The 27,730-nt window shown below is 50.7% G+C and overlaps 3 protein-coding genes across 7 annotated transcripts; all 3 read left to right on the top strand.

Annotated features, from left to right (window-relative positions):
- The first annotated feature begins 599 nt into the window (after positions 1-599).
- TPRKB (TP53RK binding protein) lies at positions 600-7,952 on the top strand. Of its 4 annotated transcripts, none has more exons than XM_084901318.1 (5): positions 600-712; positions 4,170-4,329; positions 5,261-5,383; positions 6,700-6,876; positions 7,809-7,937. In XM_084901318.1, exons 2-5 carry the CDS (start codon positions 4,189-4,191, stop codon positions 7,893-7,895), a joined length of 528 nt encoding a protein of 175 aa, XP_084757444.1. In that variant the 5' UTR covers positions 600-712; positions 4,170-4,188; the 3' UTR covers positions 7,896-7,937. The 4 variants fall into 4 exon arrangements, with proteins under 4 accessions (XP_084757444.1, XP_084757446.1, XP_084757445.1 ...); XM_084901320.1 differs by having other exon boundaries at positions 686-712; positions 4,230-4,329; positions 7,809-7,938; XM_084901319.1 differs by lacking the exon at positions 600-712 and adding an exon at positions 719-935 and having other exon boundaries at positions 4,230-4,329; positions 7,809-7,952.
- A 5,447-nt stretch (positions 7,953-13,399) lies between these two features.
- LOC311631315 (putative N-acetyltransferase 8B) lies at positions 13,400-27,260 on the top strand. 2 transcript variants are annotated; one of them, XM_084901315.1, is made up of 2 exons: positions 13,400-14,124; positions 26,276-27,254. In XM_084901315.1, the coding sequence occupies exon 2, from the start codon at positions 26,328-26,330 to the stop codon at positions 27,018-27,020; it is 693 nt and encodes a 230-aa protein (XP_084757441.1). In that variant the 5' UTR covers positions 13,400-14,124; positions 26,276-26,327; the 3' UTR covers positions 27,021-27,254. The 2 variants fall into 2 exon arrangements, with proteins under 2 accessions (XP_084757441.1, XP_084757440.1); XM_084901314.1 differs by lacking the exon at positions 13,400-14,124 and adding an exon at positions 25,498-25,657 and having other exon boundaries at positions 26,276-27,260.
- Positions 15,006-15,979, top strand: LOC311631316 (putative N-acetyltransferase 8B). The gene is given in 2 exon segments (XM_084901316.1): positions 15,006-15,184; positions 15,187-15,979. Coding segments are annotated over 2 exon segments (690 nt in total). The 5' UTR covers positions 15,006-15,042; the 3' UTR covers positions 15,735-15,979.
- Positions 27,261-27,730: the final 470 nt, after the last annotated feature.

Here is a 27,730-nt window from a genome sequence, read left to right as displayed (position 1 = left end):
CACCTGCACTTATCTCGGTTGGAGACTCCTTCCGCCTATGCCCTGGTCAGGGCACCTGCAAGAGGCAACCAAACACATGGTTATTTCTGTCTTTCCCTCTCCCACTCTCTCTAAAAAATCAATGAAAAAAATATCCTCCGGTGAGGATAAAAAAAAAAAAAAAAAAAAAAAAAAAAAAAGAGGATAAGAAAATCACAAATTTCAATTTTTAAAAAATAATAAAATAAAAGACAGCCTGTGTAGGGAATTACATCCTCTCTTGGAGGCTGATACATTCAGGGGTGATTTCATTAATGTAGTCACGATCTCTGCTTTTCCTGGAGCGTGGACCCTAGAGCCTCCCTAAATGCCCGCCCCCGGAGCCAGAAGGAAACGGAGTCCCGCTGGCCCGCGGAAAGAACTGCTGGATCTGGACCAGCGGGGACGTGCTCATCTTGGCACAAGAAGGAAGTGATGACATCTCGCCCAGGACCCCACAGGGGTTAGGGACCCGGCTGAGACTCGCACCCGGGCCTCAGCTTCCGACCCGCGGCCGCTTCCAGGCCCCACTTTGCCGGAAGTGACCTTGGCGGCTGCGGACCCCGCTTCGGGGAGGAAGGTCCGCGAGAGGGCGGCGGGGGGACCCAGGCCGGAACCTTCCTTCCGCGGGGAACGGACAGGAGCAGCCGGAGGAGGGCGGGGACGGTCTTCCGGGACGGACGCGGAGGCGGCGGTGAGTCCGTGCGGCCGGAGCGGGCCGGGCCGGCGCGGGGGAGGCGGCCGGCGCGGGGGAGCCGGCGGGGGAGCCGGAGGCCGCCGGAACCGGGGCTTCTGAGATGACGCCCGGCGCTCCCTGCGCCCCCGGAGCCGGGCGCTGGGGCGTCGCCGGAAGTGAGGGACTCGGTCTCCCTTCGGGAGCGCACCGCCTGGGGTGCCCGACGCTCCATCCCTGTCAGGTGTGACAGGGACTGAGAGGGGCTCGGGTGATGGTCCCCGGCTCTGGGGACTGGTAAAAGGCCTCCAGCCGCGAGCTGAAGGGAGGAGGACTGAGTCCGGGCCCCTGTCCCTGGGGCGGAGCGGGGGAGGCAGGGCCGGGGTGGGGAGGCCCCTGCGGCCGCGGAGGGAGCGCGGCCCCCGGCGCGGGGAGAGGTCCGGCCCGGGGTCTGGCCGCCGGGACCGCAGTGGGGCCGGCCCGGGGCGGCGGGAGGACGGGTTCGGTTCACGTTGGAAAGGGCCCCGTTGCCGGTAGAGGGTGGGGAGCAGGAGTTGTGAGGCCGCCATTCCCCGGAGGCCGCACCTGAGGGTGGCGGCGGGGTGTGGGCTGGCGGCGGCGGGTGCGGAGAGCAGTGGGCTGGCCAAAGTGAAGCTAGGAGTCACATGGAAAAGTAAAATAAAATAAAAGAGAGTCAGGGGGCCCTGGCCGGCGGCGCCGTTGGCTGTAGCAGCCGTCCGGCCCCAAGAGGGGCGTGTGCTGGAGGCGCCCGTGTGCGCTTCTCTCGCGCGCTTTCTCGCTCTCCCTCTCCTATTCCATCCCTTCCGCTTTCTCTCTCTCTAAAATCAATAAGTAAACATATCCTCAGGTGAGAATATTTTTATTGATCTCAGAGAGGAAGGGAGAGGGAGACATCAGTGATGAGAATCAGTGATCAGCTGCCTCCCGCACACCCTGTGCTGGGGATCCGGCTGGAAGCTGGGCATGTGCCCTTGAGCGGAATCGAACCTGGGACCCTTCAGTCCTCCGGCCCAGGCTCAATCCACTGAGCCAAACCGGCTAGGGCAAGAAAAGAAAATCACAACCCCTGTTTCAGTTTTTTAAAAATAATAAAATAAAATACAGCCTGTGTCGGGGATCACGTCCTCTCTTGGGAACAGATGTAGTCAGGATGGTACATGGAGAGGCTGAGCGTGGTCCGGAGTCAGGAGGTTCCGGTCGGATTCCCTTCAGGGTACATACAGGAATGCCTGCTCACCATGGATGTTTCTCTCCCTCTTCCTTCCTCTCTGAAATCAATAAAAAAAATATATATATTTTTTAAATAGAGGTAAAATTGGCAAGACTTTATAGATTAAATATGCTATTTAGGTAGATTCTAAGTTTCTGGCCTGAGTGAATTCAAAACAAAACAATTTTGATGTGTGCTAGGGGTTCCCTTTCCTCTAATGTAAAAACAAACCACAGAAAATGTTTTCCTCCATGACTATATGTACTTAGTTAATTTTGTGTGCTCTCTAGAAACTCAGAACATACACAAATTTTTTATGCAGGACAGTAAAAAATTATCTAGTCCTAACCGGTTTGCTCAATGGTTAGAGCATCGGCCTGCAGACTCAAAGGTCCCAGGTTCAATTCTGGTCAAGGGCATGTACCTTGGTTGTGGGCACATCCCCAGTGGGGGGAGGGTGCAGGAGGCAGCTGATCTGATGTTTCTCTCTCATGGATGTTGCTAACTCTCTATCCCTCTCCCTCTCTGTAAAAAAACAATAAAATATATTTTAAAAAATTATAACCCAACTACCCAAGAGGGCCATTTTTTGGTGTATTAAGTTAGATGTAATTCCACCAAGTTAAAGATAACTTTTTGATGTATTTTCCTTTAAATTTGTGTGTGCGCATCTTTTATAAAAACCCATGATTTATGCTGAATTTTACATTTTGTTTTCCAGTCATGGATTTTTATTTAATGTTCTTTATTACTATTTTGTCTTTACTCTTAAGACTTTAGGTTTTAATGGTTGTTTTGTCACAACTAATCCCCTGTTTAGCTAATAGGTTTCAACATTTTACTGTTGGAATGAGAGGGACCTCCCATGACATAAATTCTCAGATGTCCAAAAGAGCCCACCCGGTGGCGAGATAACGCGAACCTATCCATTTGCCTCACCTAAGGATCTAATTAAGGCTTTGATTGAAATTGTTTTAAAGATCAAATTTTTGCAAGACTTTGTCTTTTTATCCAAGGTTATAGTTATGTCTTCCTCATTATTCAAGCTGTCTCTTATGCTTCTTTCATGCCTTTGTATATACCCTTTCCTTGTTAAATTATGTCTAAGAAAGGGCCAATTTACTGATTATTTAGTAATGTGCCTTCTCTGCTGATGTTCCATGTGTGAAGTGATTGTCATATCATACTTTTATTTATAAAAATTACTTTCTCCCTTAATATGTGTCTAGGTTTTGCTAAAATACAAATAAAATGGCGAGATCAGAAAGTTTATAAAGGCTGTGTAGAAGAGAGGTTTTGAAACCGGACACATGAGTCTGAGGCCACCTGTCACTATTTGAGCCAAATTAGGCAGAAACAGGGTTGAATTCTATAGGATCTGACAGTATGGGGAGACCAGTCAGTCACCCTGGAAATTCTACTCTGACCCCCCCCCCCCAAACTGGCTGTTTATGTACACAAAGGGAGAAGATAGCTAGCTGCATGCGGCTGTGAGCTGCAAGTGTAACATAACAGGGGAGGGCAGAGTCTGCTGTCCGGCTTCAGGAGCTCAAAGTCCAATAACAAGGTGGCTAATCTTTTATGATGTTACAAACAGCCCAGCCCGTTCCTGGGGCTGGAGGACGGTCAGCGTTCCTGAGAAAAACTCCCAGAGGGGGTCCGGGTCCGGCACAGCGACCAAAGGGAAGCATGTCCTGTCCTTGGTCTGTTCTCAGAATGCATTTCTTTTCTGAGTCGTGGACCCATCGAGGCATCTTATCTTTTTACAGCCTGTTTCATCCTCCAGTTTCCAGTGTCTGTAAGAAAACTTATCTATAGTTAGCAAGGTGAACAATTATTAGACAACTGTGGCTCTATCCTTATTACATGCCCTTCCCCACTATCCGCATTGTTAACACTGTAGGTAATTTGCAGCCTAAACAATTCCTGGTGTTCCGCTCCTAGTCAGCTGCTGGGATGCTGCCCCTCAGCCCTGCCTCAGCCTCCTCACCGGTACCACCAGGGCCTCGGGCAGCAGCCGTGATCCTTCCCCAAGTGAAGGAAAGCACAGACAGCTCAGCCCGGGAGGAAGATAAGATCCCAGGAGGACGCCAAGTGTGCTTTGGGGGTGGATTTTTCTAGTTTCTAGTTAAATAATTGTATCATGATTAAAGTTTTTAAATTTATTAGCAAGGATGTTTGTTATGAATTATAATGTTAACTTTTAAACAAAAGAGGCTTTTGGTCTTTTTTGGTTTTATGCAATAGAATCCTGCTTACCTGTGAAATGCAGTTAACGCATCAGCTGGACCTATTTCCCGAATGCAGGGTGACCCTTCTGTTATTTAAAGATGTAAAAAATGCCGGAGACTTGAGAAAAAAGGCCATGGAAGGTGCTATTGATAGTTCATTGATAAACCCTACAGTGGTAAGTACCAGTGAGAATGAATGAGACACATGGGCATTTAAGAATATGTCACTTTCTCGTGATGTGATAGGTTAGCCTAAAATCGCCATCTTCGGGTAAAAAGTTCTTGTCCAAACTGTGGAGTGGAGTCAGATTTGGGCATTGAGTGTGATAGTGCATGGAAGCTGAAGCTTCAGGCCCTGTACGGGGAGGTGGGAAGGTGGGCCTGGCTTCATAAGGGCAGGAGCCTGGATCTCCATTTCTCCCCTGAAATCCTACCGCGCTGACGCGCACACACCGAGGGACCACGCTGCCAGGACTTCATCCCAACTCTGCCAGTGGTTAGGTCCTTGCACAGATGGTAGCCAGCCAACTTGTATATAGTGTTTACTCTGGTCTGGCATCATTCCGCTACTAAGTGCTTTACCTGTACTGGCTCACTTCACAGCAACTCGGTGAAGTAAGTACGGTGATTACCCCCACCTAACACCTCAGCTGGACCTATTTCCCGAATGCAGGGTGACCCTTCTGTTATTTAAAGATGTAAAAATCTGCGGAATCTGCCCGGCCTGTAAGTGACACAGCTGGTATTCAAACCCAGAGATTCCCTCTTTGTTTCATCTACTGCAGGTGAATAAGAATACCGATTTCATAGGGTAGTTTTTAGAATTAAAGAATAATAGAGGTATAAAATGATTAGAATATGACTTTTTTCCATAATATTAGCCCTTGATAAATGTTAGTTTTAATTTTTTTTACTATTTAAGTTTATTGAAGCTTTAAAATTCTATGATTTTCTGAATACCCAGGCCCTTGAGATAGCAATTTTGGAAATATAGTTCATAGGGATTGTGATGAAGTAAAACAGCCTGACCTTGGAGTTATGAGATAGTACTCCAGATTCTCTGTGTGTAATTCTTTTTGGTTTTGTTTTGCTTTGTTTTTTTGGTAGATTGTCGATCCATTTCAGATACTTGTGGCAGCAAACAAAGCAGTTCATCTCTACAAACTAGGAAAAATGAAGACGAGAACTCTATCTACTGAAATTATTTTCAACCTGTCCCCAAATAACAATGTAATTAATATGGATTTTACTTAACTTTATTTCTGCTCACCTTGCCAGGACAATATGAGTGTTCCCCTGTGTTGAGTTGGAGGCTAAATTCCTGTAAGTCTATTGTTAGTAGCAAACCAGAGGAGTAGTGAAAAGAGGTCTAGAGAGGTCTGGACTGAGGGTTGAAGTTTAGCTCTGCCTTTTACTAGAGAAGTAAGCTTTGGACTTGGTATTGAGCAATCAGAAGTTTTGCTAAATGAAGTGAGCATAGTTTTATCTATATAGGATCAGGAAGCTCTCTCTAAGTGACGTCTGAATCTGAATGATAAAACAGTAGGCATGGATATTTGTGTGCTTTGTATGCATTTTTTATTCTTCCTGTAAACTCCTTCAGGATGGAACCCATGTCTTTTCCATCTACGAGAAGCCTTCTCGCTACCTAGAACAGCCCTTAACACGTGCTCATTCCCACACTCAGTGTAGGAAGAGTTTGTGGTTTGAGATATTGATCGTAACTCAAAAGTTTTGAGCTAAAGACATTCCACATGTGGCACATGAAAATAAAAAATAGCTGAAATTTTGCTGATGAAGTTGTAGTATTACCACGACTATTCATAACACAATCAGGTACTAATGTCATCAAAAGAAAACTTAGGAAACCTGTGGTATGGTTTAAATACAGATGTTTGAAATATTCATGAAATGCATGAAAATAGAATCCCCCAGTATATAGAGGAAAAAAATTACCAGGTAATTATTGTTTCTTTGAGAACATTTGAAATAATTCAAGAAACTATTCAATTCAATAGACATCTAGGAACAGAAGGAACAGATATGTTCCTGAGGAAGGCAGATGAACAAATGCCCTAAGATAAATGATACGGTGGACTAATAATTCCCATCTGTGGGAACAGCAAAGAGCAGTTGTTCTGTGAGGAGGAGGGTGCCGGAGGGGGTGACATTTGAACTGGACCTTGAGGGGGAGGCACTCCAGGCCGAACACAGAGTGAGCACATACAGACAATGAGGTGTGGCTGATGGGATCTCCACACAGGCCAGCCTGGCCGAGAGGCAGTAGTGCAGGGCTGAGGGTCACATCGCCGGAGGAGGGTGATTTGTGTGCCTTTCGAGGAAATCTGAACTTGATTCCACAGGATGAGGTGCCCCTTTGAGCAGAGAGTGCTGTAGAGGCAGAACTGGTGGATGTTGAAAAGGGATTATTGAAGATAAAACTAGGCGGAGAGAACCCTCAGGATGTGAAAATACCCTGAGCAGGAAGAAAGATGGTGAGGTGCTTCAGACATAGAAACTATTGCTTTATTGTCCTTCCCCCCCAGATTTCAGAGGCTTTGAAAAAATTCGGTATCTCAGCAAATGACACTTCAGTTCTAATTGTTTGCATTGAAGATGGAGAAAAACAAATAGATAAAGAAGACCTAATAGCTAAGGTAGAAGGTCAGCAAGTTTCCCTGGAAAATCTTCCTGAAATAACAAATATTACAGAAGTCAAAAAGGTTTGTAAACCCACATTTGTAGAAGGTGATAGTTTTTATTTTTTTTAACTTTTTAACCCTCACAGGAGGATATGTTGATTGATTAATTGATTGATTGATTGATTTTTAAAAAAATATATTTTATTGATTTTTTACAGAGAGGAAGGGAGAGGGAGAGAGAGTTAGAAACGTCGATGAGAGAGAAACATCGACCAGCTGCCTCCTGCACACTCCCTACTGGGGATGGGCCCACAACCAAGGTACATGCCCCTGACCAGAGTCGAACCTGGGACCTTTCAGTCTGCAGACCGACGCTCTACCACTGAGCCAAACCGGTTCCGGCTGATTGATTGATTTTTTTAGACCAAGGAAGGGAGAGAGAGAGAAACATCAATCACTTGCCTCCCGTATGCTCCCTAACTGGGGATAGAACCCGCAGCCTAGGTAAGTACCCTGACCAGGAATCAATGCTCCGACCAACAGCCACCCAACCGTGGCATTTTTTTGAACTTTTAAGAAAGGTTAACATAACTAAAAATTACTTGAAAAATTATGCAAAGAATTGGAAGAGGCAGGTTTGTGCAAAGTACGATTAGAAACTTGGTTGATAAAAGCATTTTCTAATTAAGAAAAAATAGATAACTTTAGATGTCAAGCTTACATAGTTATATTACATTTGTAATATAAGTTTAGTATGAAGCTTGTATGTAGATGTATGCCTTTAAACTGGTATAAATTTGGTTTCTATGTTTAAAGAGCTACCACCATAATTGCAATTTAAAGGGCACTTTTGACATATGTGATGCATCTACTTTGCATATTTTAGTCACGTTGTAATTTCATACTGTTATTGCAATAATTGAATGAAAAATGATTTCACTTACACATTTCTGTAATAAAAGTTAGTGCATGAATATATTATCATACCCATAATTTGTATTCTATTTTTATAGATATATAAACTATCTTCACAAGAAGAAAGGATTGGGACATTATTGGATGCTGTCATTTGTAGACTGTCAACAAAAGATGTTTTGTGAAATGACAGAAGCATTAAAAATGTTCAGCATTTATAAAAAACATCGCTTTTTCTTTTCTTATAAAACTAGAGGCCTGGCACACAAAATTCGTGTGGGGAGGGGAAGGGGTGTTCCTTAGCTCAGCCTGTGCCCTCTCGCAATCTGGGACCCCTCGGGGGATGTCTAACTGCTGGGGTATGGGCCTAAACCAGCAGTCGGACATCCTGGCACAATCCGAGATGCTGCATGTACCAGGGACCATACTTTTCATACAGGTGAAAGCCATCTTGCTGTTGTATGTGCAGCTACATTTATTTGTCTTTATTAAAAAAAGTGGTACATAACATGATCCTTCTGAGGCAGAAGTACCATTTCCCCCATCTTCTGGGAGGAAAAACTGAAGCAGAGAGAAGGTAAGTAATTGGCTTTGTCACACAGTTATAAGTGTCAGAATCAGGGCTGACCACAAAATGTGCAAGCCAGAGTCCATGCATGTCATCACTGCATCATCCTGTTTTTTCAGTGTTAGAGTAGCCTTGCCAGGTTTTAATTTTTAAATCTAAGAGACTGTTCCCAATATATAGGGTAGGGTCCCTAGGCCTGGCTGATGATTAGGGCCGATCTGTGGGGCAACCAGAGGGTCGATCAGGGGATCCCACTGCCTGCTGGCCAGCCCTGCCCCTGCCACTGCCACCCGTCACCTCCCTCTGTTAGGCGACCAGTGATGGGGGGGGCAATGGGGGGCCCCTGCTGTCACTCGCCTTGGCTGGCAGCCTAGAGCTACCTGCTTGCTGGCCCCAACCCGGGGCAGCTCCTGCGTTGAGCATCTGCTCCCTGGTGGTCAGTGCACATCGTAGTGACTGGTGGTTCCACAGATGGTTCTGCCATTCAGTTGATTTGCATATTAGGGTTTTGTTATATAGGGTTTATACACTGAGTGGCTAGATTATTATCTCTGAATATTTAATAATCTGGCCACTCTGTGTGTGTGTGTGTGTGTGTGTGTGTGTGTGTATTTATATTAGAGGCCTGGAGCTTGAATTCGTGCATGGGTAGGGTCTGGCCAGCCTGACCAGGGGGAGGGAACATGAGCGGTTGGCTGGCCTGCCTGCTGGTCGAACTCCTGGTCGAGGGGACAATTTGCATATTAGCCTTTTATTATATAGGATATACACTGAGTGGCCAGATTACAGTGGTGCCTCACACAACGAACTTAATTCGTTCCAGGAGCAAGTTTGTTATGGGAAAAGTTCGTTATGTGAAACGTGTTTTCCCATAACAATACGTATTGAGTTTAACTTAAAAGGATGACTGCCGTGATACGTGCGTGATTTAATTCGTAATGAAGAACGATTGCCGTGATACGTGCTTAAGTTAAGCGCAGTGACTAACGACTGCCTGCAGTGCCTGCGCGGAAGGATGCAATACATCGGCAGCGATCGTGGAAGCTTGGGCGAAGCAGTCGTGGAAGCTCGGGCAAAGCGGTCGTGGAAGCTCGGGGGACTTCGTTGTGTGAAACGAAGTTCGTTGTATGAATCATGAAATGAAGTTCTTTGTGTGCAGCGTTCGCTGTGCGAGGCGTTCTTTATGGGAGGCACCACTGTGCATTCATAGATCATCATAATCTGGCCACTCAGTGTATTATATATTCATTATAGAACATTTTGAAACAGATGGTATAATGGGGGAAAATCTAATCCTACCTGTTAATATTTTCAAAGATAATCACTGTTAGTGTTGTTATTCTAGTCTTTTATTTTTATTCAGATGTATTTTTATATAATTGGAATAGTAATTTGCAAACATTTGTTGGATGTCTAAAAGGTACTAGGTTTTTGCCTTAGTGGTTTTTGTTTTGTTTTGTTTTTTTAATATATTTTATTGATTTTTAATTTTTTTTATTTTTAAAAAAATATATTTTATTCATTTTACACAGAGAGGAATTGAGAGGGACAGAGAGTTAGAAACGTCAATGAGAGAGAAACATCGACCAGCTGCCTCTTGCACACTCCCCACTGGGGATGTGCCCGCAACCAAGGTACATGCCCTTGACCGGAATCGAACCCGGGACCTTTCAGTCCGCAGGCCGACGCTCTATCCACCGAGCCAAACCAGTCCCGGCTATTTTATTGATTTTTTACAGAGAGGAAGGGAGAGAGATAGAGAGCCAGAAATGTCAATGAGAGAGAAACATCGACCAGCCGCCTCCTGCACACCCCCTTACCGGGGATGTGCCCGCAACCAAGGTACATGCCCTTGACCGGAATCGAACGTGGGACCTTTCAGTGCGCAGACCGATGCTCTACCACTGAGCCAAACCGGTCCCGGCTGCCTTAGTGTTTTATATACAGTAGCTCATAACACCTTTTGGGATAGATGCTGTTATAACCCTCATTTTACACGCAGCCACTAAGAGATTTTGCTAAATTGCCCAAGATCCTACCACTAATATAAAATCATGTTTTATAAGTGATTTGGGTTGTTTTTTTTGTTTTGTTTTGTTTTCATTTGGATTGTATCAGTCAAGGTAGACTAGGTTAGGATTGGCAAACCTTTCTGTGAAGGGGCAGATAGTAAATATTTACAGCCTTCAGGCCAAGTGGTCTCTGTTGCATCTACTCAGCTCTCCCTGCTGTAGTGCAGGGACAGCCACAGACAGTACATGAAGGATGAGCATGGTTGTTCTCCAGTAAAATTGGAAATAAGGGATGGGCAGGAGACTGAGGACTGGTTTGTGGAGTTCTGGGTTAGGTTGGGCTGCAGTTCCGATCCCTAAAGTTCACTGGCTTCACATGACAGAAGCTCCTTGCTCGCTCTGTATAGGCAGCGGGAATCAGCGGGAAGACTTGCAGTGACTCTGGGAGCCGGCCAACTAAGGCCTCATCTCAGCCTGTGCCTGTGGGTCACTGCTCAGCTGGGAGGAACACTGACTCGGCAGTTCCTCAAGCTCCCACAGGGAGGGACTCATCACTCATATTCCATGTCCACAGCCAGTCACGGCCAGGCCACCCTCACAGCGGGGAGAGTGTGGTCCGGCCATGTGCCAGAAAGCGAGTGGTCGTGATTTTCGTCACCATCGCTCCTGATGAAGTGCCGAAGCCCTCATGTTCCGTGCTAAGCACGTTAACGCACCACCTCACCTGGTCCTCATTACAACCCCAGGGGGTTTTACCCGGGAAAACCAGACGTGTGCTCCCAGGGCTCCTTCAGGAAATTCAGGTGTGCAAAACAATTGCAAATGTTACTGGAAAGTAGGTTGCAGTCCTTGTGGCACTCAGGCTGCATTGTGTTTGTCATGGTGCTTGGGCTCCTTTAGAACAATTCTTTAAAAAATAATAATGTTGATTTTTTTTTTTTTAAGAGTACTCTAGATGTCTTTCAAAATTCCACAATCTGGAATGGTTTGTGATTTGAATCAGTTCAAATGTTTTTGGGAATAATAGGTGGATTTTGTGTCCTTCTGGTATATTTACATAAATAAAGGCATGTTTCCCCCGAAGCTGAGAGAGGCTGCTTCCCCCAGAACTCCAGATGCTGCGGTCAGGGTTAAATGTCGGCCTGTGATACCCAGCTGCTGTGTCCCCTTCCCATGCCCTCACACACACGCTCCTTTTATCGCTGTGTAACATTTCGCTTACGCAGTTCCATTATTACACATTGGTGTTGCTTTCAAATTTTTGCCTCCCCTTTGCAAGTAAGTCTTGATACATGTTTCTCCTTTATTTTTTAAAAAACATATTTTTATTGATTTCAGAAAGAGGAAAGGAGGGGGAGAGAGAGAGAGAAACATGATTGATGAGCAAGAATCATTGATCTGCTGCCTCCTCCACACCCCACATTGGAGATTGAGCCCTGACCAGGAATCCAACTTGACCTTTTGATTCATAGGTCAACACTCAACCACTAGTCACGCTGGCCAGACTGTTCTATTTTATTTATTTTATTTATTTTTTAATATATAATAAATCTTTATTCAGATTATTACAGGTGTTCCTCTTCCCCCCCCCCCCCAAAGCTCCCCTCCACCTGACTCCTCACCCCACCCCATGCCCTTACCCCCTGCCACTGTCTTCATCCATAGGTGTAATATTTTTGTCCAATCTCTTCCTGCACCTCTCAGATCCCCCTCTCCCTGAGGATTGTCAGTTGACTCCCTTTCTATGTCCCTAATTCTGTTATATTCACCAGTCCATTGTGTTCTTCAGATTTTTAGATTCTCTTGTTGGTAGCTATGTATTTGATGTCTTTTTGTTGTTCATAGTTTTCACCTTTACCTTTTTCTTCTTCTTCCTCTTCTTAAAGAATACCATTCAGCATTTCATGTAATCCTGGTTTGGTGATGAATTCCTTTAGCTTTTGCTTGTCTGTAAAGCTCTTTATCTGACCTTCAATTCTGAATGATAGCTTTGCTGGCTAGAGTAATCTTGGTTGTAGGTTCTTGCTATTCATCACTTTGAATATTTCTTGCCACTTCCTTCTGGCCTGCATAGTTTCTGTTGAAAAATCAGCTGACAGTCGTATGGGTACTCCCTTGTAGGTAACTAATGTTTTTCTCTTGCTGCTTTTAATATTCTCTTTTTGTCTTTTGCCCTTGGCATTTTAATAATGATGTGTCTTGGTGTGGTCCTCTTTGGATTCCTCTTGTTTTGGGGTTCTGTCCGCTTCCTGGACTTCTAAGTCTATTTCTTTCACCAGGTAGGGAAAGTTTTCTGTCATTATTTCTTTCAATAGGCCTTCAATATCCTGCTCTTTCTCTTCTTCTGGCACCCCAAAAATCCAGATGTTGGTACGCTTAAAGCCATCCCAGAGGCTTCTTCCTCATGGCAGACAGTCCAGCTTCTCCCCAGAAACTGGATTTCAGAGAGATCGGGAGCTTATCTCTCTTCTGGTTGAAGAAAGCAATGCCTTCCGCCAGCCGGGATCTGCTGCCAGCCTAGAATCCCCGTACCTCAGTTTTTCAGTGCTTGTGCCCTGAATTCTCTTTTCTCTTTCAGTCTAGTTGTAGGGCTTCCTTTCAGCAAGCTTTCCTGTGGTCCTGGGTGATACACGTTTTGGTTTTTAGTTGTAGTTTTGAAATTGTTGTGCACGGCAGCAGTTTGTGTGTTTACCTAAGCTAGGGGTGTCGAACTCAATCAGAGAAGGGGCCAAAATCTAAAATCCAGCCTAAATCGCGGGCCGAATGGTTTACTGAACAGTCATAAACTGACAATGTCATAAACTGACAGCGGAGTGCAGTGATGACAGCGCGGTGCGGGCCACATTGCAAGGCCTGGCGGGCTGGATTTGGCCCGCGGGCCTTGTGTTTGACACATGTGACCTAAGCTGTCATCCTTGATCTCCCAGGCTCTTCTCTTTAGAACAGCTTCCCTGAAGTGGAATTACTGGGATGAGGATATGCATCCACTAAAGCACATGTGTGACCTAAGCACACATGTGACCTAAGCTGTCATCCTTGATCTCCCAGGCTCTTCTCTTTAGAACAGCTTCCCTGAAGTGGAATTACTGGGATGAGGATATGCATCCACTAAAGCACATGTGTCAAACACAAGGCCCGCGGGCCAAATCCAGCCCGCCAGGCCTTGCAATGTGGCCCGCACCGCGCTGTCATCACTGCACTCCGCTGTCAGTTTATGACATTGTCAGTTTATGACTGTTCAGTAAACCATTCGGCCCGCGATTTAGGCTGGATTTTAGATTTTGGCCCCTTCTCTGATTGAGTTCGACACCCCTACACTAAAGGCTTTAATACAGGCAGGTGCTCTGTGCAATTTGATAGGTCATGCGATTTGCCTCCTTCATTAAGGATTACATATTAAAGCCAAAAGCTAGCTCTCTGCCATGGACTCTGTTACCCAGGAGGTCATTGTTACTCCAATCTCCCCAGTCCTGAACAGAGCCATCTCAGAGGAAGGGTCTTTAATCACCTACATCCACTCCCCCTATCACACACTCAGACCTACAGGGACTGCTCACAGGTCCTGTGCCGGCCTTTCAGGCTGTTCCAGACCCTTTCACAGCTCCCAGACAATGACCGTCATTGCAAAGTGAAAGGAGAACAGGCTTCCTGCCCAGCTCCCTGGCACTGGGGTTGATGATTGACATGGCCAGGAGCCAGCCAATGAGGCAGCCTCCAGGGTTTGGCCCCAGAGTCCGAGTCAGCCCTGCACAATCTTCCTGGAGACCAGTCAGAGGCTGAGGGAGGAGGCCAGGCTGAGGCCACCCTGGACATTGGAGGCTTCTGTGGTGACAGGTGAGAGGACGCAGGAGGAAGGACAGGGCTCTGGGGGTGGCCTGCAGCCCCGGGCCCTCCTCTGGCTCTAAAGGAAGGCAGGGCCAGGCTGGGCGTTGGGCTCTTCAGCCACCTCTGCAGCCTGAGCCTTTGCCGTCGAGGAGGAAGGAGCCTTTGCTGAGACTGTGCTGAGGAACACAGGCTTCCTGCAAAGTGCGGGCTCTGTCAGAGGCACCAAAGGGTAAGGGGCGCCTGCTCTGGCTGCTGCACAGTGGCACCAAGGTAGCAAGGGGCTGAGAGGAGAGGCAGGAAGAGGAGAAGAGGACCCTAGCTGGTTTGGCTCAGTTGGTAGAGTGTCAGCCTGCAGACTGAATTGTCCCAGGTTTGATTCCAGTCAAGGGCACATGCCTCAGGCCCAGGCCCTGGTTGGGGCACATACAGGAGGCAAACAATCTATGTGTTTCTCTCACATAGGTATTTCTCTCTGTCTTTCCCTCTCTCTTTCACTCTCTCTAAAAATCAATGGAAAAATATCCTCGGGTGAGAATTTTTAAAAAAAGGATGGGAGGGGAGAAGTGGAGGGGGGGGGGTTACTTTATATACCAGAGCTTTGTATCCGTTGTTTTATCAAATTCTCAGAACAACCTCAGAAGGCAGGCTTTGATTTTACGCTGCTGTACAGAGGAAGAGGCCCAGAGAGGTTAAGCAACATGCCCAAGGTCACACAGCTACGAAGGAATGGAGCCAGGCCAAATGCAGGCCTTCCTGACCCCACACTTGCTCCCAGCGGCTGTGTCCTACCTCCTGGGGCAGCAGCAGAGAGACCAGCCCTTCAGCAGGAGCTCTGGTTCCCAGGAGGTGGGAGACAGGGTTCTCACTTGGCTTCCTCTCTCTTCCCCAAGACTGCCTGGCTCTCTCTGCTGGACCCACAAGTCTCCCATGGCGCCTTTTCACATCCGCAAGTACCAGGAGAGCGACCGCCCATGCGTCCTGGACCTGTTCTCCCGGGGCATGCTTGAGCACGCCCCCATCACCTTCCGCCACCTCCTGAAGCTGCCACAGACTCTTGTGCCTTTGCTTGGGGGCCCCTGGCCCTGCTTCTGGTCTCTGGGTCCTGGTTTCTGGCCCTGGCGGCTGGCCTCGCCCTCCTGGCCGCCCTGAGGGTCCTGGCCAAATACCCCTGGAGCCAGTATGTGTCCAACTGTTTGCGCACAGACATGCGAGACATCAGCAAAACCTACCTGAGCGAGCCGGGCGCCTGCTTCTGGGTGGCCGAGTGTGAGGGGCAGGTGGTGGGCACGGTGGCAGCCCTGCCCGCTGGGGGGCCCGGCCCGCGGAAGGAGCAGCTGGAGCTGTTCCGCTTGAGCGTGTCCTGGGAGCACCGGGGCCAGGGGATCGCCAGAGCCCTGGTCAGGACCGTCCTGCAGTTTGCGCGGGACCAGGGCTGCAGCGAGGTGGTCCTCAGCACCAGCATGCTGCAGTACTCCGCCCTGGGCCTCTACCAGAGCATGGGCTTCCGCAAGACCGGCCAGCACTTCCCCACCATGATTAACAGGATAACTGCTATTCACATAGTTCATTTTACCTACCGGCTCCCCTCGGCTCAGGTCTCTGAGGCGCCAGGGCAGTGACGGGGCCTGTGATCTGTGTCCTTGTGGATTAGTCAGGACAGCACAGGCTCTGCCGGTGTAACAAGCTCACCCCTAATCTCACTGTGACAGCTCAGTAAAGCTTCTGTTTGTTCACATCGAGCCCCACGGGTGGTGGTTCTGCTCAATTTAGTCTTTTTCAGATGCCACTGTTTTCATGTAACTAGTGATAAAAGACTGTTCATAAAATCAATCACAGAAGAATAATAAACATTTACTTCGCTGGATTGTGTGCGTCAGCATTGCCGATGGGGCCTGGCTGGGCAGCTCGTTGGTCCCGGCTCTGTCCACACGTCCGGGGTGGCTGGTTCTCGTGCCGTGGGGCTGGCTGAGTGAGGTGCTGGGCTTCCTCAGGTGCCCCCAGGCTCGCTCGGGCATGGCTTCAGGGCAACTGAATGAGCCCGAGGGAAGCAGAAACAAGCAAATGCTTTTCAAGCCTCTGCAGGTCTCACCTGCTCACATCCAGGCTCAGCGGGAAGGAGGGACCCGCCTCTGCAGCTGCGGAGGCTCCTGGCAGAGGGACTTGCAGTGGCGGGGGGGGGGGGGGGGGGGGGTGGTCCAGGTGAGAAGGTGGGTCCGGGGGCCATCAGTCACTCTGGGCCCATTGCTCTGCTGAAGGGTCTGAGAAGGGAGCCAGCCACAGAGAGTGGATGTTAACCTCTAGGCTAAACCTGCAAGTCCTGGGACCCTGGTCGCACTGGCTGGAAGTTGGTGTCTGGGGAGAGAAATGGGGCTGGCAGGTTCCTGGGATCGGCCACACCTGGGGCCCCGCCTTTGTCTCCAAATGCCCGGAGACTCCAGGTTCTCACAGGTACCTCAGAGTTAACTGTTTCCTCTGGATAGACTGTCTGATGGATTGTGAGGTGGGGCTGGGGCCCAGGGCCGGAGTGTCAGCCCCTGCACCCTTCCCTGCTGGCGCATCTCCGGCACATCTGCCCCACAGATGTTCTGTTGCTCATGACTACGGCCCTCTCACCCAGTGTGCCCGTCACGTGTCCCAGCTTCAGCGTGTAATGGCAGGGACTGGGGTCCATCCTCCGTGACGGGCAGGAAGCCGCAGGGACCTGCTCCCCTCAGCTGTCTGGGCCCAGCAGGGGGCCCGCAGGCGGAGTTCCCACATGGGCACCTGGTGCTGGAGGCCAGGGGGTTCACGGGGAATCTGATTATGTGAACGGCTTTTAAAGTAACAACTGAACGGGCTCACTGATTCCAGACAGACAGGGTCCATGCCCTCCAGCCGTTTCCAGACCCAAGGAGCTGAGGAGGGACCCCGGAGGGGCAGGGGCAGATTCGTGGTCATGGTGGGGGATGAGGGAATTCCTGACAACCTGGTAGGACGTCAGAAGGGCACTTAACCCCCTTGTTGGTGAGGGCTTCCTGGAGGGGCCAGAGCTTCTGCTCCTGAAAAACAAAGCCAGGAATGTGGGGAGGTCACCCTTCGATTCCTGGTCAGAGCACATGCCCGAGTTGTGTGCTCAGTCCCAGTGAGGGGCATGCAGGATTCTCTCTCATTGATGTTTCTCTCTCCCTCTCCCTCTCTTCCTCTCTGAAATAAACTAACATACACACACACACACACACACACATGCATATACATATACATACACATACATATGAATGTGTCTATCACCCGCTCCAGTCCCCTGCACCGGTTGCCCATCTCCAGGCCTTTGGGTGAACGGAGCTCTGGCCCCGGCCTCAGCTGGTGGCTCAGCTGGTGGAGTGGCGTCCGTGCACCGGAAGGTCTGGTCTCAATCCCTAGTCAGGGCACATACTGGGCTGCGGGTTGGGTCAGGAAGCAGACAGGAGGCCACAGATCGATGCTGCTCGCTCGCTCACTCTCACCGCCCTCTCTCTCTGGAATCAGTAAACATCCTCTGGTGAGGAACACAATCAGAAGCTCTCTTCTGCGAGAGGCCTTCACACCTGCTGTTCCCTCTGCTGGGACGTTCTCTCAACCTCTCCTCTACCCGTCATCCTCTACGTCTGTTCAATTCCTACCCTTTCCCGCTGAGCGGCAGGGATAATTGGGTGGAGGAGGCAACCCTTGAGGAATCACAGTTCCTCCTACTAGTCTGCTGGCAGCCCCTGCCGTTCGTTCCGGCCAATCAAAGGGTGGCTCCCAGCCAGCAGCAGGACGTTGCCCGGAGGCTTGTTAAAAGCAAGTGTGCACAAATACGAAGCTTCTTGTGCCCAGGGTTATAACACACATTAGCATTGATCCCGGGCATCTTTCTTCCAAATGCAGCACGGCCCCAGCCTCCCAGGGGCCTCCGCTCTGCTGCCGGGTCATCCCGGCGAGGGGGCTGATGTGGCCAAACAGCGGGACAGGCCTGGCCGCCCAGGCTGCTTGCTCCTTGGCCCACCTTCCTCAGACCAAGTCCGCGTTCACTGCCAATGGAGCCTTCTTGTTTTGTTGTGTTTTTCTGTTACAGTTCACAGTCACTGCTGTTTTGCGTTAGTTTCAGGCACATAGCACAGTGGTTAAACAATCATATACTTTACAAATTGATCCCCCCTGGTATCTCTAGTACGCACCTGGCGCCAGACATAGCTATATTTTATAATGTTATAGACAATATTCCCTATGCTGTACTTTACACCACTGTGACTATTTTGTGATTACCAATTTGTGCTTCTTCTTTTTAAAAATATTTTTATTGCCGAAACCGTTTTGGCTCAGTGGATAGAGCATCGGCCTGTGGACTGAAAGGTCCCAGGTTCGATTCTGGTCAAGGGCATGTACCTTGGTTGCAGGTTCATCCCCAGTAGGGGGCGTGCAAGAGGCAGCTGATCAATGACTCTCTCTCATTGATGTTTATAACTCTCTATCTCTCTCCCTTCCTCTATGTAAAAAATCAATAAAATATATTAAAAAAATTTTTTTTTATTGATTTCAGAGATGAAGGGAGAGGGAAAGAGAGAGAGAGAAACACCAACGATGAGAGAGAATCGTCGATCGGCCGCTTCCTGCACGCCCCCTACTGGGGATCTAGCCCGCAACCCGGGCATGTGCCCTGACCGGAATTGAGCCCGGGCCCCTTTAATCTGAAGGCTGATGCTCTATCCACTGAGCCAAACCAGCCAGGGCCAATTTGTACTTCTTAACCCCCTCACCTTTTTTTTTTTTTTTTTTAATACATATATATTTTATTGATATTTTACAGAGAGGAAGGGAGAGAGAGAGAGCTAGAAACATCCATTAGAGAGTCATCGATCAGCTGTCTTTTGCACAACCCCTACTGGGGATGTGCCTGCAACCAATGTACATGCCCTTAACCAGAATCGAACCTGGGACCCTTCAGTCCGCAGACCAACGCTCTACCACTGAGCCAAACAGGTTTCGGCATCCCCTCACCTTTTTAACCCAGCCCCAAATCCCCTCCCCCTCACTCTGACAACCATCAGTCTGTTCTCTGTATCTATGAATCTGTTTCTATTTTGTCTATAATGTTCTTTAGAATATATATATCCCAATGGCTCAGTCTCCCCAATTACCTGAGCTGGGAGCTCTAGGTGCACCCCTTTGTGAGCTGTATGCACATCTTGTTGTAATTGAACCTTGATTGCTGTTGGTGTCACTGAGAGGAATTGACCTCCAGGCCAATTGACTCTGGGATCAGCTGTTACTGCAGCAGAAGAGCTGCTGTGCAGGAGACACCCCTGTGCAGGACTTGCTTTGGTGGGGCTTTGGTGCTCACTGAGTCTGCCCCTTGAGTGTGTCGCTTATGGATGTGAAGAGTTTTAATCTAGTATGGTCTCACACTGAGCACTGGGCACACTGGCGCTTGGGTCTCCAAGGAGGTGTAAAGCCAGCCACTGCCTGGGGCCACCCAGCAGGAGCTCAGAGAGATCTGCAGATTCCTCCTCTCTGTATGGGGTTTGGGAGCGCCCAGATGAGGCCCAGCTATGAAGCAAGGCAGCTGGTGCTGGTGCTGAGTCCTTGGGCCTTTTTTTTTTTTTTTTTTTTAAATACATTGTATTTTTATTGATTTCTTACAGAGAGGAAGGGAGAGAGATAGAGAGCTAGAAACGTCGATGAGAGAGAAACATCTACCAGCTGCCTCTTGCACACCCCCTACTGGGGATGTGCCCGCAACCAAGGTACATGCCCTTGACCGGAGTCGAACCCGGGACCTTTCAGTCCGCAGACCGACGCTCTATCCACTGAGCCAAACCGGCTTCGGCTCCTTGGGCCTTTTATTGATAGGTTTGGGCTCCCGGGCCCAGCTGCAGCTTGTTTGAGAGATTTGACCCAGAGGAAGGAAAGGCAATCTATTATATATGCAAAGCTGCTGCACACAGCGAGGTGGGGTTATAAATTGGGTGGGGCGGGGCCTTACGGAATCACCAGGGTGGAGCACACAGAATGGCTGCCAGTCAGCCCTGCCACCCTGGAGGTCCCAGCACAGGACCAAGGATCCCTGCAAGCCGCCCCCGAGTTCCTGTCCTGATGCCAGACGCTCCGGTTCCTCCTGGTATGTTCTGTGTCCCCGGAGCCTCCCAGGCCCTGGAGCTCCGAGGAAGTGGGAGCTCGTAAGTTCAGTGTGTGGCGCCGGCCTGTTAAGAGGAGCAGCTGGGTCTCCAGCAGCCTCTGTGTCTCTGCGCCCCATCCACACTGGTTTTCACAGCCCGTGGTTCTTTCCCCAGCTCCGGGGCCCTGGGCTGGGGGGCTGGGGTGGGGGTGGGACCGCTCGCTCCCCCAGGCGCCCTCCTCAGGGGCACTCTCCGTCCGGATTAAAAAAGCAGCACACGTGGGTGCCAGCCCAGCCTCTTCGGAGCCTCTGCGCCTCCTGCCAGCCTCCCCGTGCTTGCTTCTTCACCTTTCTGGTTGTAGGATAAGGTGACCAGATTTCCCGCTTTTGGCGGGACAGCCCCGATTTCTAACAATTTGTCCCGAGACGTTTTAAAAAAGTCCCAATTTTTGGAAAGAATCGGGACTTTTTAAAAACTCTGCAGGACATGGACAAATTGTTAAAAATCGGGACTGTCCCGCCAAAAGCAGGACGTCTGGTCACCTTATTGTAGGACTTCCATTCAGCCAGCTTTCCAGCAGTTTTGGATGGTGGTTGCTCTGTGTTTTAGTTGTAATTTTGATGTGGTTGAGGGAGGTGGCGAGTACAGACATTTACCTATGTTGCCATCTTCTGAGCTCCTGTGCCATGGCTTTTTAAAAAACATTTTAAGTTCGTTATTGTTTTACATAAGTCTCCTCCCCCCTCCCCTTTGACCTCTCCCCTCATGGCTTTGTAAGCGGGTTTTCATGTGAGGGCTCCAGAGCCGCCAGGTGGGTGCACCTGTGTCTGAGCTGGCGAGGATGCTTGCGTCAGGACAGGGGCCTAAGGGTAGCGAATTAAACCGGAGCTCAGATGGATTCACCAGGTGTGATCGATAAGAAATTTACTGTGAGATCGGGAACCAAAACAGAAATTTCAAAGAGGATTATCAGCACAGTTTCGGAGGTTTAGGGGGTTTGCCAAGTGTTGATGGGGGGCGGGGGTTGAGGGGAACGGGAACTGGTAATTTAATGTGTGCCTGTTTCCGTTTGGGGTGATTAGCATGTTTTGAGAATTAATAAAGGTGGTTGTATGACATAATGAATGTACTAAATGCCATCAGGCATTTAAAAATAATTTTATGCTATTTTTCAAAATCCGGTATAAAAGGATGAGTTAGATCAGCGGTCACCAACCTTTCGGACGGTTGGGTCCTTAATTCAAAAGGAGGATAGAGCCGAGATCGGTTTGGCTCAGTGGATAGAGCGTCGGCCTGCAGATTCAATGGTTCCAGGTTCGATTCCGGTTGGGGGCATGTGCCTTGGTTGCAGGTGTATCCCCAGTGGGGAGTGTCCGGAGGTGGCTGATTGATGTTTCTCTCTCATCGATGTTTCTGGCTCTCTATCCCTCTCCCTTCCTCTTTGTAAAAAAATCAATAATATATATATATTTTTTTAAAAAGGAGGATAGAAAAGTTGGGGGAGAGTGTGCCACGCTAGCACAGCCAAGGGTTCGGCGAGCCTGAGGGAGGGCTGGCGAAGGATGAAGAAAAGACAGAGAAAAAGCTGGGTCTAGGTGGATCTCCTGTGCCTGGCTGAGGCCTCAGAAGAGATCCAGAGGGCAAGCTGATTTTTTTTTTATAGCCAGAGGTAAACAAGGTAGTGGTCACCATAGTTACAATGTTCTTGTGAGTTTCACTTGTTTTGGCAGCACTTGCTGCACCTCCCACAGCCCATTAGCTACCCAGGAAGGATCTAGGGGGCATCATAAGATCAAGCTTAATTATGCTAAGAAGTCTGTGCCCTCTGAGCTGGGACTTGTCTTCAGCTTTGCCAGCAGGTCAGTCCTGATAGCAGCTCCCTACAGGAGAGCAGAGATGTAGAGAGGTGTTCTCTGGGGGAGGGGCTGCTGGGCTGAGCCTGCCCTTAGGGAGGCGGGGAGGCGGAACCGTGGTTAAGCCCGAGGCTGCTGACAGGAGAGGCCTCGAGGGAACCTGCCTCTTCCTGCCATGGAGCAGGGCACCCACCTGGGCTTCTTGAAAGATGAAACAGAGAGGGCCGGAGACCGGGATGCCAGGACACAGGCTTTATTGAAGAGAAGAGTACCACTGCCGAAGCCGGTTTGGCTCAGTGGTAGAGCGTCGGTCTGCGGACTGAAAGGTCCCAGGTTCGATTCCGGTCAGGGGCATGTACATTGGTTGCGGGCACATCCCCGGTAGGGGGTGTGCAAGAGGCAGCTGGTCGATGTTTCTCTCTCGTTGACGTTTCTAGCTCTCTATCTCTCTCCCTTCCTCTCTGTAAAAAATCAATAAAATATATTAAAAAAAAAAAAAGAAGAAGAAGAGAAGAGTACCACTGCCGGCTGCTTCCAGAGAGAGCGGAAGAGAGTGAGGGCCGGGTACGAGCACCTTTAAGGGGAGGAGAGGGGACCGGGCTTAGGGCACTCAGCACACGCTGATTGGTGGTTTCTTGTAAGGCCTATGATTAGGGACCTGGGGACTTAGGAATGGGGGCTTAGGGTATTGGGCAGGTGCTGATTGGTGGTTCAGTGCTCGGGAATGTCTGGCTGCAGGCCGGGCTTACGTCTGACATCAACTGGAGGAAGGGAGGACCTATCACATCTGAGTCACAGTCGGGGTGGGGGGGGTGGGGGGGCCCTGGGCCTAGGCTCCCACAGAGGGAGGATGTTGGTGTGCGCGCGTGCGCGCGTGCGTGCGTGTGCGTGTGCTGCATGTGCGTGTGTGCGCGTGTGTGTGTGCGTGTGTGCGCGTGCATGTGCGTGTGCTGCATGTGCGTGTGCACGTGTGTGTTGGTGTGTTGGTGTGTGTGTGCGCGTGCGTGTGTGTGGGTGCATGTATGCGCGCATGTGCATGTGTGCATTGCGTGTGTGTGCGTGTGTGTGTGCGTGTGTGTGTGCATGTGCGTGTGCCTGTGTGTGTGTGTGTGTGTGTGTGTGTGTACTGGCGGGAGGCTTCTCCTGAGTGCAGGCCCGGGGGGTGCAGACAGAGGAGGCCGGGACCCAGGGAAGGGAACGTAGGGATGTGCGCAGAGACCCGTCGGGCAGGGGTAGGAGACGGACTTTTCCAGAAAGTGGGAAGCAGGGCGGGCATGGTCCGTGGTGACTGCAGAGCTCAGTGGCTGCCGCAGCAGGAGGAGAGCCTGGAATGCTGACCCCACATTCCCCACCTTTCTGCAGCTCATCACGTGTTTAATCCGATGGAAGAGGCTTTCTGTAACAGCAGTCTCCCTTCTCCTCGGCTGCTGCTTGGGTTTGGGGCAGGCCAGCAGGAGGTGGGAGGACCATTGGGTGACGAGAAGGAATGAACAGACTGGTGACATGTGCAACATGAATGAATCTCAAAGTAATCAGCATGTCTGTGTCCTTACCTGCTCTCATCAGGGCTGCGGGCAGGAGGAAGATGAAGGAAGCAGTTGGTCAGGGTACTGGTGCCCACCAACGGGAGTGAATCAGCTGTAGTGAGTTAGCAGTTGCTTGTTAAGAAATAACAATTTGAGCTGAAACCGGTTTGGGTCAGTGGATAGAGCGTTGGCCTGCGGACTGAAAGGTCCCAGATTCGATTCCGGTCAAGGGCATGTACTTTGGTTGCGGGCACATCCCCAGGAGGTGGTGTGCAAGAGGCAGCTGATCCATGTTTCTCTCTCATTAATGTTTCTAACTCTCTATCCCTCTCTCTTCCTCTCTGTAAAAAAGTCAATAAAAAAAAATATTTTTTTTTTTTTAAAAAAAGAAAGAAATAACAGTTTGACAGCAACACAGAGGCAAAGGCTTCCAGGAGGGAGTGGGCACCAGAAGCTTGTGGCCGGCGGTGGCCAGGAGTCTGCCCACACCGGATCCTGAGGCACAAAGGGCCTCGGCCACACACCGGAATTTGCCCAAGTGTGGGCTGCCCTCTGGCGGGAGGGGCTGGCAGGGCTCCAGGGATGAAGCTTACCCCGCGCCAGACAGAGCTGGCTTTCCGCACCCGGACTCAGCAGGCCGGCCTGGGGGTGAGCCTGGGGCGCAGAGGAGCAGACACGCAGCCCCGGAGTCAGAGCGGCCTCCGCCTGCGGTCCCAGCGGCCGGGCGCTGTGTGTGTGTGTGTGTGTGTGTGTGTGTGTGTGTGTGTTATCTCCTTTCCGGGCCTCGGCTTCCCGTTTGTAAAGTGGGGGCGTTGATACCAACCTCAGCTCTTAAGCTGCTGTGAATGGCAACGGCAGATCACAGGCCCTGGCTGGGCGGCTCAGTCGGTCGGAGCATCATCCGGTTCACCAAAGGTGGCGGGTTCGATCCCCAATCAGGGCACTAGATTGCAGGAGGCAGCCAAACTCTTTCTCTTTCCCTCTCTCTTCCTTTCTAAAAAAAATAAAAAGTAGCACAGCGTAGGAAAACACCTTTCTCACAGTGCCAGGCATCTGGCTTCTCAGGAATGCCGGCTCTCGTCCGGCTGTGTGTGCCGGCAGCAGTGCCTGGCAGACAGTAACGTAAAACCAGACTCATGTGGGAAAGGAGGACGGTGCAGCCATTTGGACAGCAGTTTGGCAGTTCCTCAGAATGTCACACAGAGGGACCACGTGACCTCTGGCCCCGCTCCTGGGGGTACGCCAGAAGAGCTGAAGGCAGGGGCCACACAAGGGCGTGTGCATGAGAATCTCTCCGCGGCAGCACGCACAGAGCTTGAGGGAAACACCCACTGTCCACCGCGGATGAGGATAGAGAAACGCTCTCCTGGTTTGTCTCAGTTTCGGTTCTTACGAGGGTATTTCCTGGATCACGTGATCTCACACATCTAGAGGAAATAATGGACAACATAAACGAATGAACAAAAACAGACCCAGAGAAAGAGAAGCAGCGATCAGACTCTCAAACCTCAGAGGGAAAGTAGGGGAGGGTGGGGATAAGGGGAAGATATAAACTAAAGGACTTTGTATGCATGCATATGGGCCTAGCCAGTGGCCATGGACAACAGGGGGTGGGGGCATATGTAGGGAGGGGTTTGGGATGGGAATGGGGAGGGGGGTGAGGACAATTATGTGATACCATAATCAATAAAAATTAAAAACACACCAAAAAACGCTCTGGCCCAGCCGTGTGGCTCGTGGTTGAGCGTCTCCCTATAGACCAGGAGGAGGGGGGGTGTAGACAGACCCCAAGTGGGAAGACCCCGAATGTGGTCCAGACCCTTCCCCCAGCTCCCCGAAATGACCCGTCATTACAAAGTGAATGGAGAGCAGGTTCCCGGACACCGGGGTTAATGATTGACATGGCCGGGAGCCACCAGTGAGGCGGCCTCCAGACCCTGGCCCCGGAGCCAGAGCCAGCCCCACACAGTCTTCCTGGAGACCAGTCAGAGGCTGAGGGGGGAGGCCAGGCGGAGGCCACCCTGGACATTGGAGGCTTCTGTGGTGACAGGTGAGAGGACGCGGGAGGAGGGACAGGGCTCTGAGGGTGGCCTGCAGCCCCGGGCCCTCCTCTGGCTCTCAAGGAAGGCAGGGCCAGGCTGGGCGTTGGGCTCTTCAGCCACCTCTGCAGCCTGAGCCTTTGCCGTCGAGGAGGAAGGAGCCTTTGCTGAGACTGTGCTGGGGAACACAGGCTTCCTGCAAAGTGCGGGCTCTGTCAGAGGCACCAAAGGGTAAGGGGCGCCTGCTCTGGCTGCTGCACAGTGGCACCAAGGTAGCATGGGGCTGAGAGGAGAGGCAGGAAGAGGAGAAGAGGAGGGGGGGTGGTACTTTATATACCAGAGCTTTGTATCCGTTGTTTTATCAAATTCTCAGAACAACCTCAGAAGGCAGGCTTTGATTTTACGCTGCTGTACAGAGGAAGAGGCCCAGAGAGGTTAAGCAACATGCCCAAGGTCACACAGCTACGAAGGAATGGAGCCAGGCCAAATGCAGGCCTTCCTGACCCCACGCCTGCTCCCTGCAGCTGTGTCCTACGTCCTGGGGCAGCAGAAGGACACGCCCTTGAGCAGGGGATCCACCAGGAGGTGGGAGACAGGGGGTTCGACGTGGCTTCCTCTCTCTTCCCCAGGACTGCCTGGCTCTCTCTGCTGGACTTCGAGGCTCAGACCCACAAGCCTCCCATGGCGCCCATTCACATCCGCAAGTACCAGGAGAGCGACCGCCCTCGCATCCTGGACCTGTTCTCCAAGGGCGCAGCCGAGCACGCCCCCACCACCTTCCGCCACCTCCTGAGGCTGCCACAGACTCTTGTGCCTTTGCTTGGGGGGCCCCTGGCCCTGCTTCTGGTCTCTGGGTCCTGGCTTCTGGCCCTGGCGGCCGGCCTCGCCCTCCTGGCCGCCCTGAGGGTCCTGGCCAAATACCCCTGGAGCCAGTATGTGTCCAACTGTTTGCGCACAGACATGCGAGACATCAGCAAAACCTACCTGAGCGAGCCAGGCGCCTGCTTCTGGGTGGCCGAGTGTGAGGGGCAGGTGGTGGGCACGGTGGCAGCCCTGCCCGCTGGGGGGCCCGGCCCGCGGAAGGAGCAGCTGGAGCTGCTTCACTTGAGCGTGTCCTGGGAGCACCGGGGCCAGGGCATCGCCAGAGCCCTGGTCAGGACCGTCCTGCAGTTTGCGCGGGACCAGGGCTGCAGCGAGGTGGTCCTCAGCACCAGCATGCTGCAGTACTCCGCCCTGGGCCTCTACCAGAGCATGGGCTTCCGCAAGACCGGCCAGCACTTCTATGCCAAAAGCTGGGAGCTCATTGCTGTTCCTGCATTGGAATTAACCTACCGGCTCCCCTCGGCTCAGGTCTCTGAGGCCCCAGGGCAGTGACGGGGCCTGTGATCTGTGTCCTTGTGGATTAGTCAGGACAGCACAGGCTCTGCCGGTGTAACAAGCTCACCCCGAGTCTCACTGTGACAGCTCAGTAAAGCTTCTGTTTGTTCACATCGAGCCCCACAGGTGGTGGTTCTGCTCCATTTAGTCTTTTTCAGATGCCACTGTTGCATTTATCTACTGACACAAGAGCATTGCATAAAATCAATCAAAAAGTAAATGGACATTTACTTCGCCGGATTGTGTGAGTCAGCATTGCCGATGGGGCTCGGCTCTGTCCACACGTCCGGGGTGGCTGGTTCTCGTGCCGTGGGGCTGGCTGAGTGAGGTGCCTGGCCTTCCTCAGGTGCCCCCAGGCTCGCTCGGGCATGGCTTCAGGGCAACTGAATGAGCCCGAGGGAAGCAGAAACAAGCAAATGCTTTTCAAGCCCCTGCAGGTCTCACTGCTCACATCCAGGCTCAGCGGGAAGGAGGGACCCGCCTCTGCAGCTGCGGGGGCTCCTGGCAGAGGGACTTGCAGGGGCGGGGGGAAGGGGGCCAGGTGAGAAGGTGGGTCCGGGGGCCATCAGTCACTCTGGGCCCATTGCTCTGCTGAAGGGTCTGAGAAGGGAGCCAGCCACAGAGTGTGGATGTTAACCTCCAGGCTAAACCTGCAAGTCCTGGGACCCTGGTCGCACTGGCTGGGAGTTGTTGTCCCGGGAGAGAAA

The sequence above is a fragment of the Pipistrellus hanaki genome (assembly GCF_964339955.1).
Source record: "Pipistrellus hanaki genome assembly, chromosome: 12".
NCBI classification, from domain to species: Eukaryota; Metazoa; Chordata; class Mammalia; order Chiroptera; family Vespertilionidae; genus Pipistrellus; species Pipistrellus hanaki.
The sequence above is the reverse complement of the archived record's forward strand: the minus strand, read 5'-3'. Positions and strand labels throughout refer to the sequence as shown.

Excerpts from the sequence above, each read along its gene's own strand:
- LOC311631315 (XM_084901314.1), top strand. The coding sequence starts at position 26,328 with ATGGCGCCCATTCACATCCGCAAGTACCAGGAGAGCGACCGCCCTCGC.
- TPRKB (XM_084901317.1), top strand. The coding sequence starts at position 4,189 with ATGCAGTTAACGCATCAGCTGGACCTATTTCCCGAATGCAGGGTGACC. Across the intron at positions 4,330-5,260 it reads CATTGATAAACCCTACAGTG|ATTGTCGATCCATTTCAGAT; the intron begins GTAAGTACCAGT and ends TTTTTTTGGTAG. Across the intron at positions 6,877-7,808 it reads ATATTACAGAAGTCAAAAAG|ATATATAAACTATCTTCACA; the intron begins GTTTGTAAACCC and ends CTATTTTTATAG.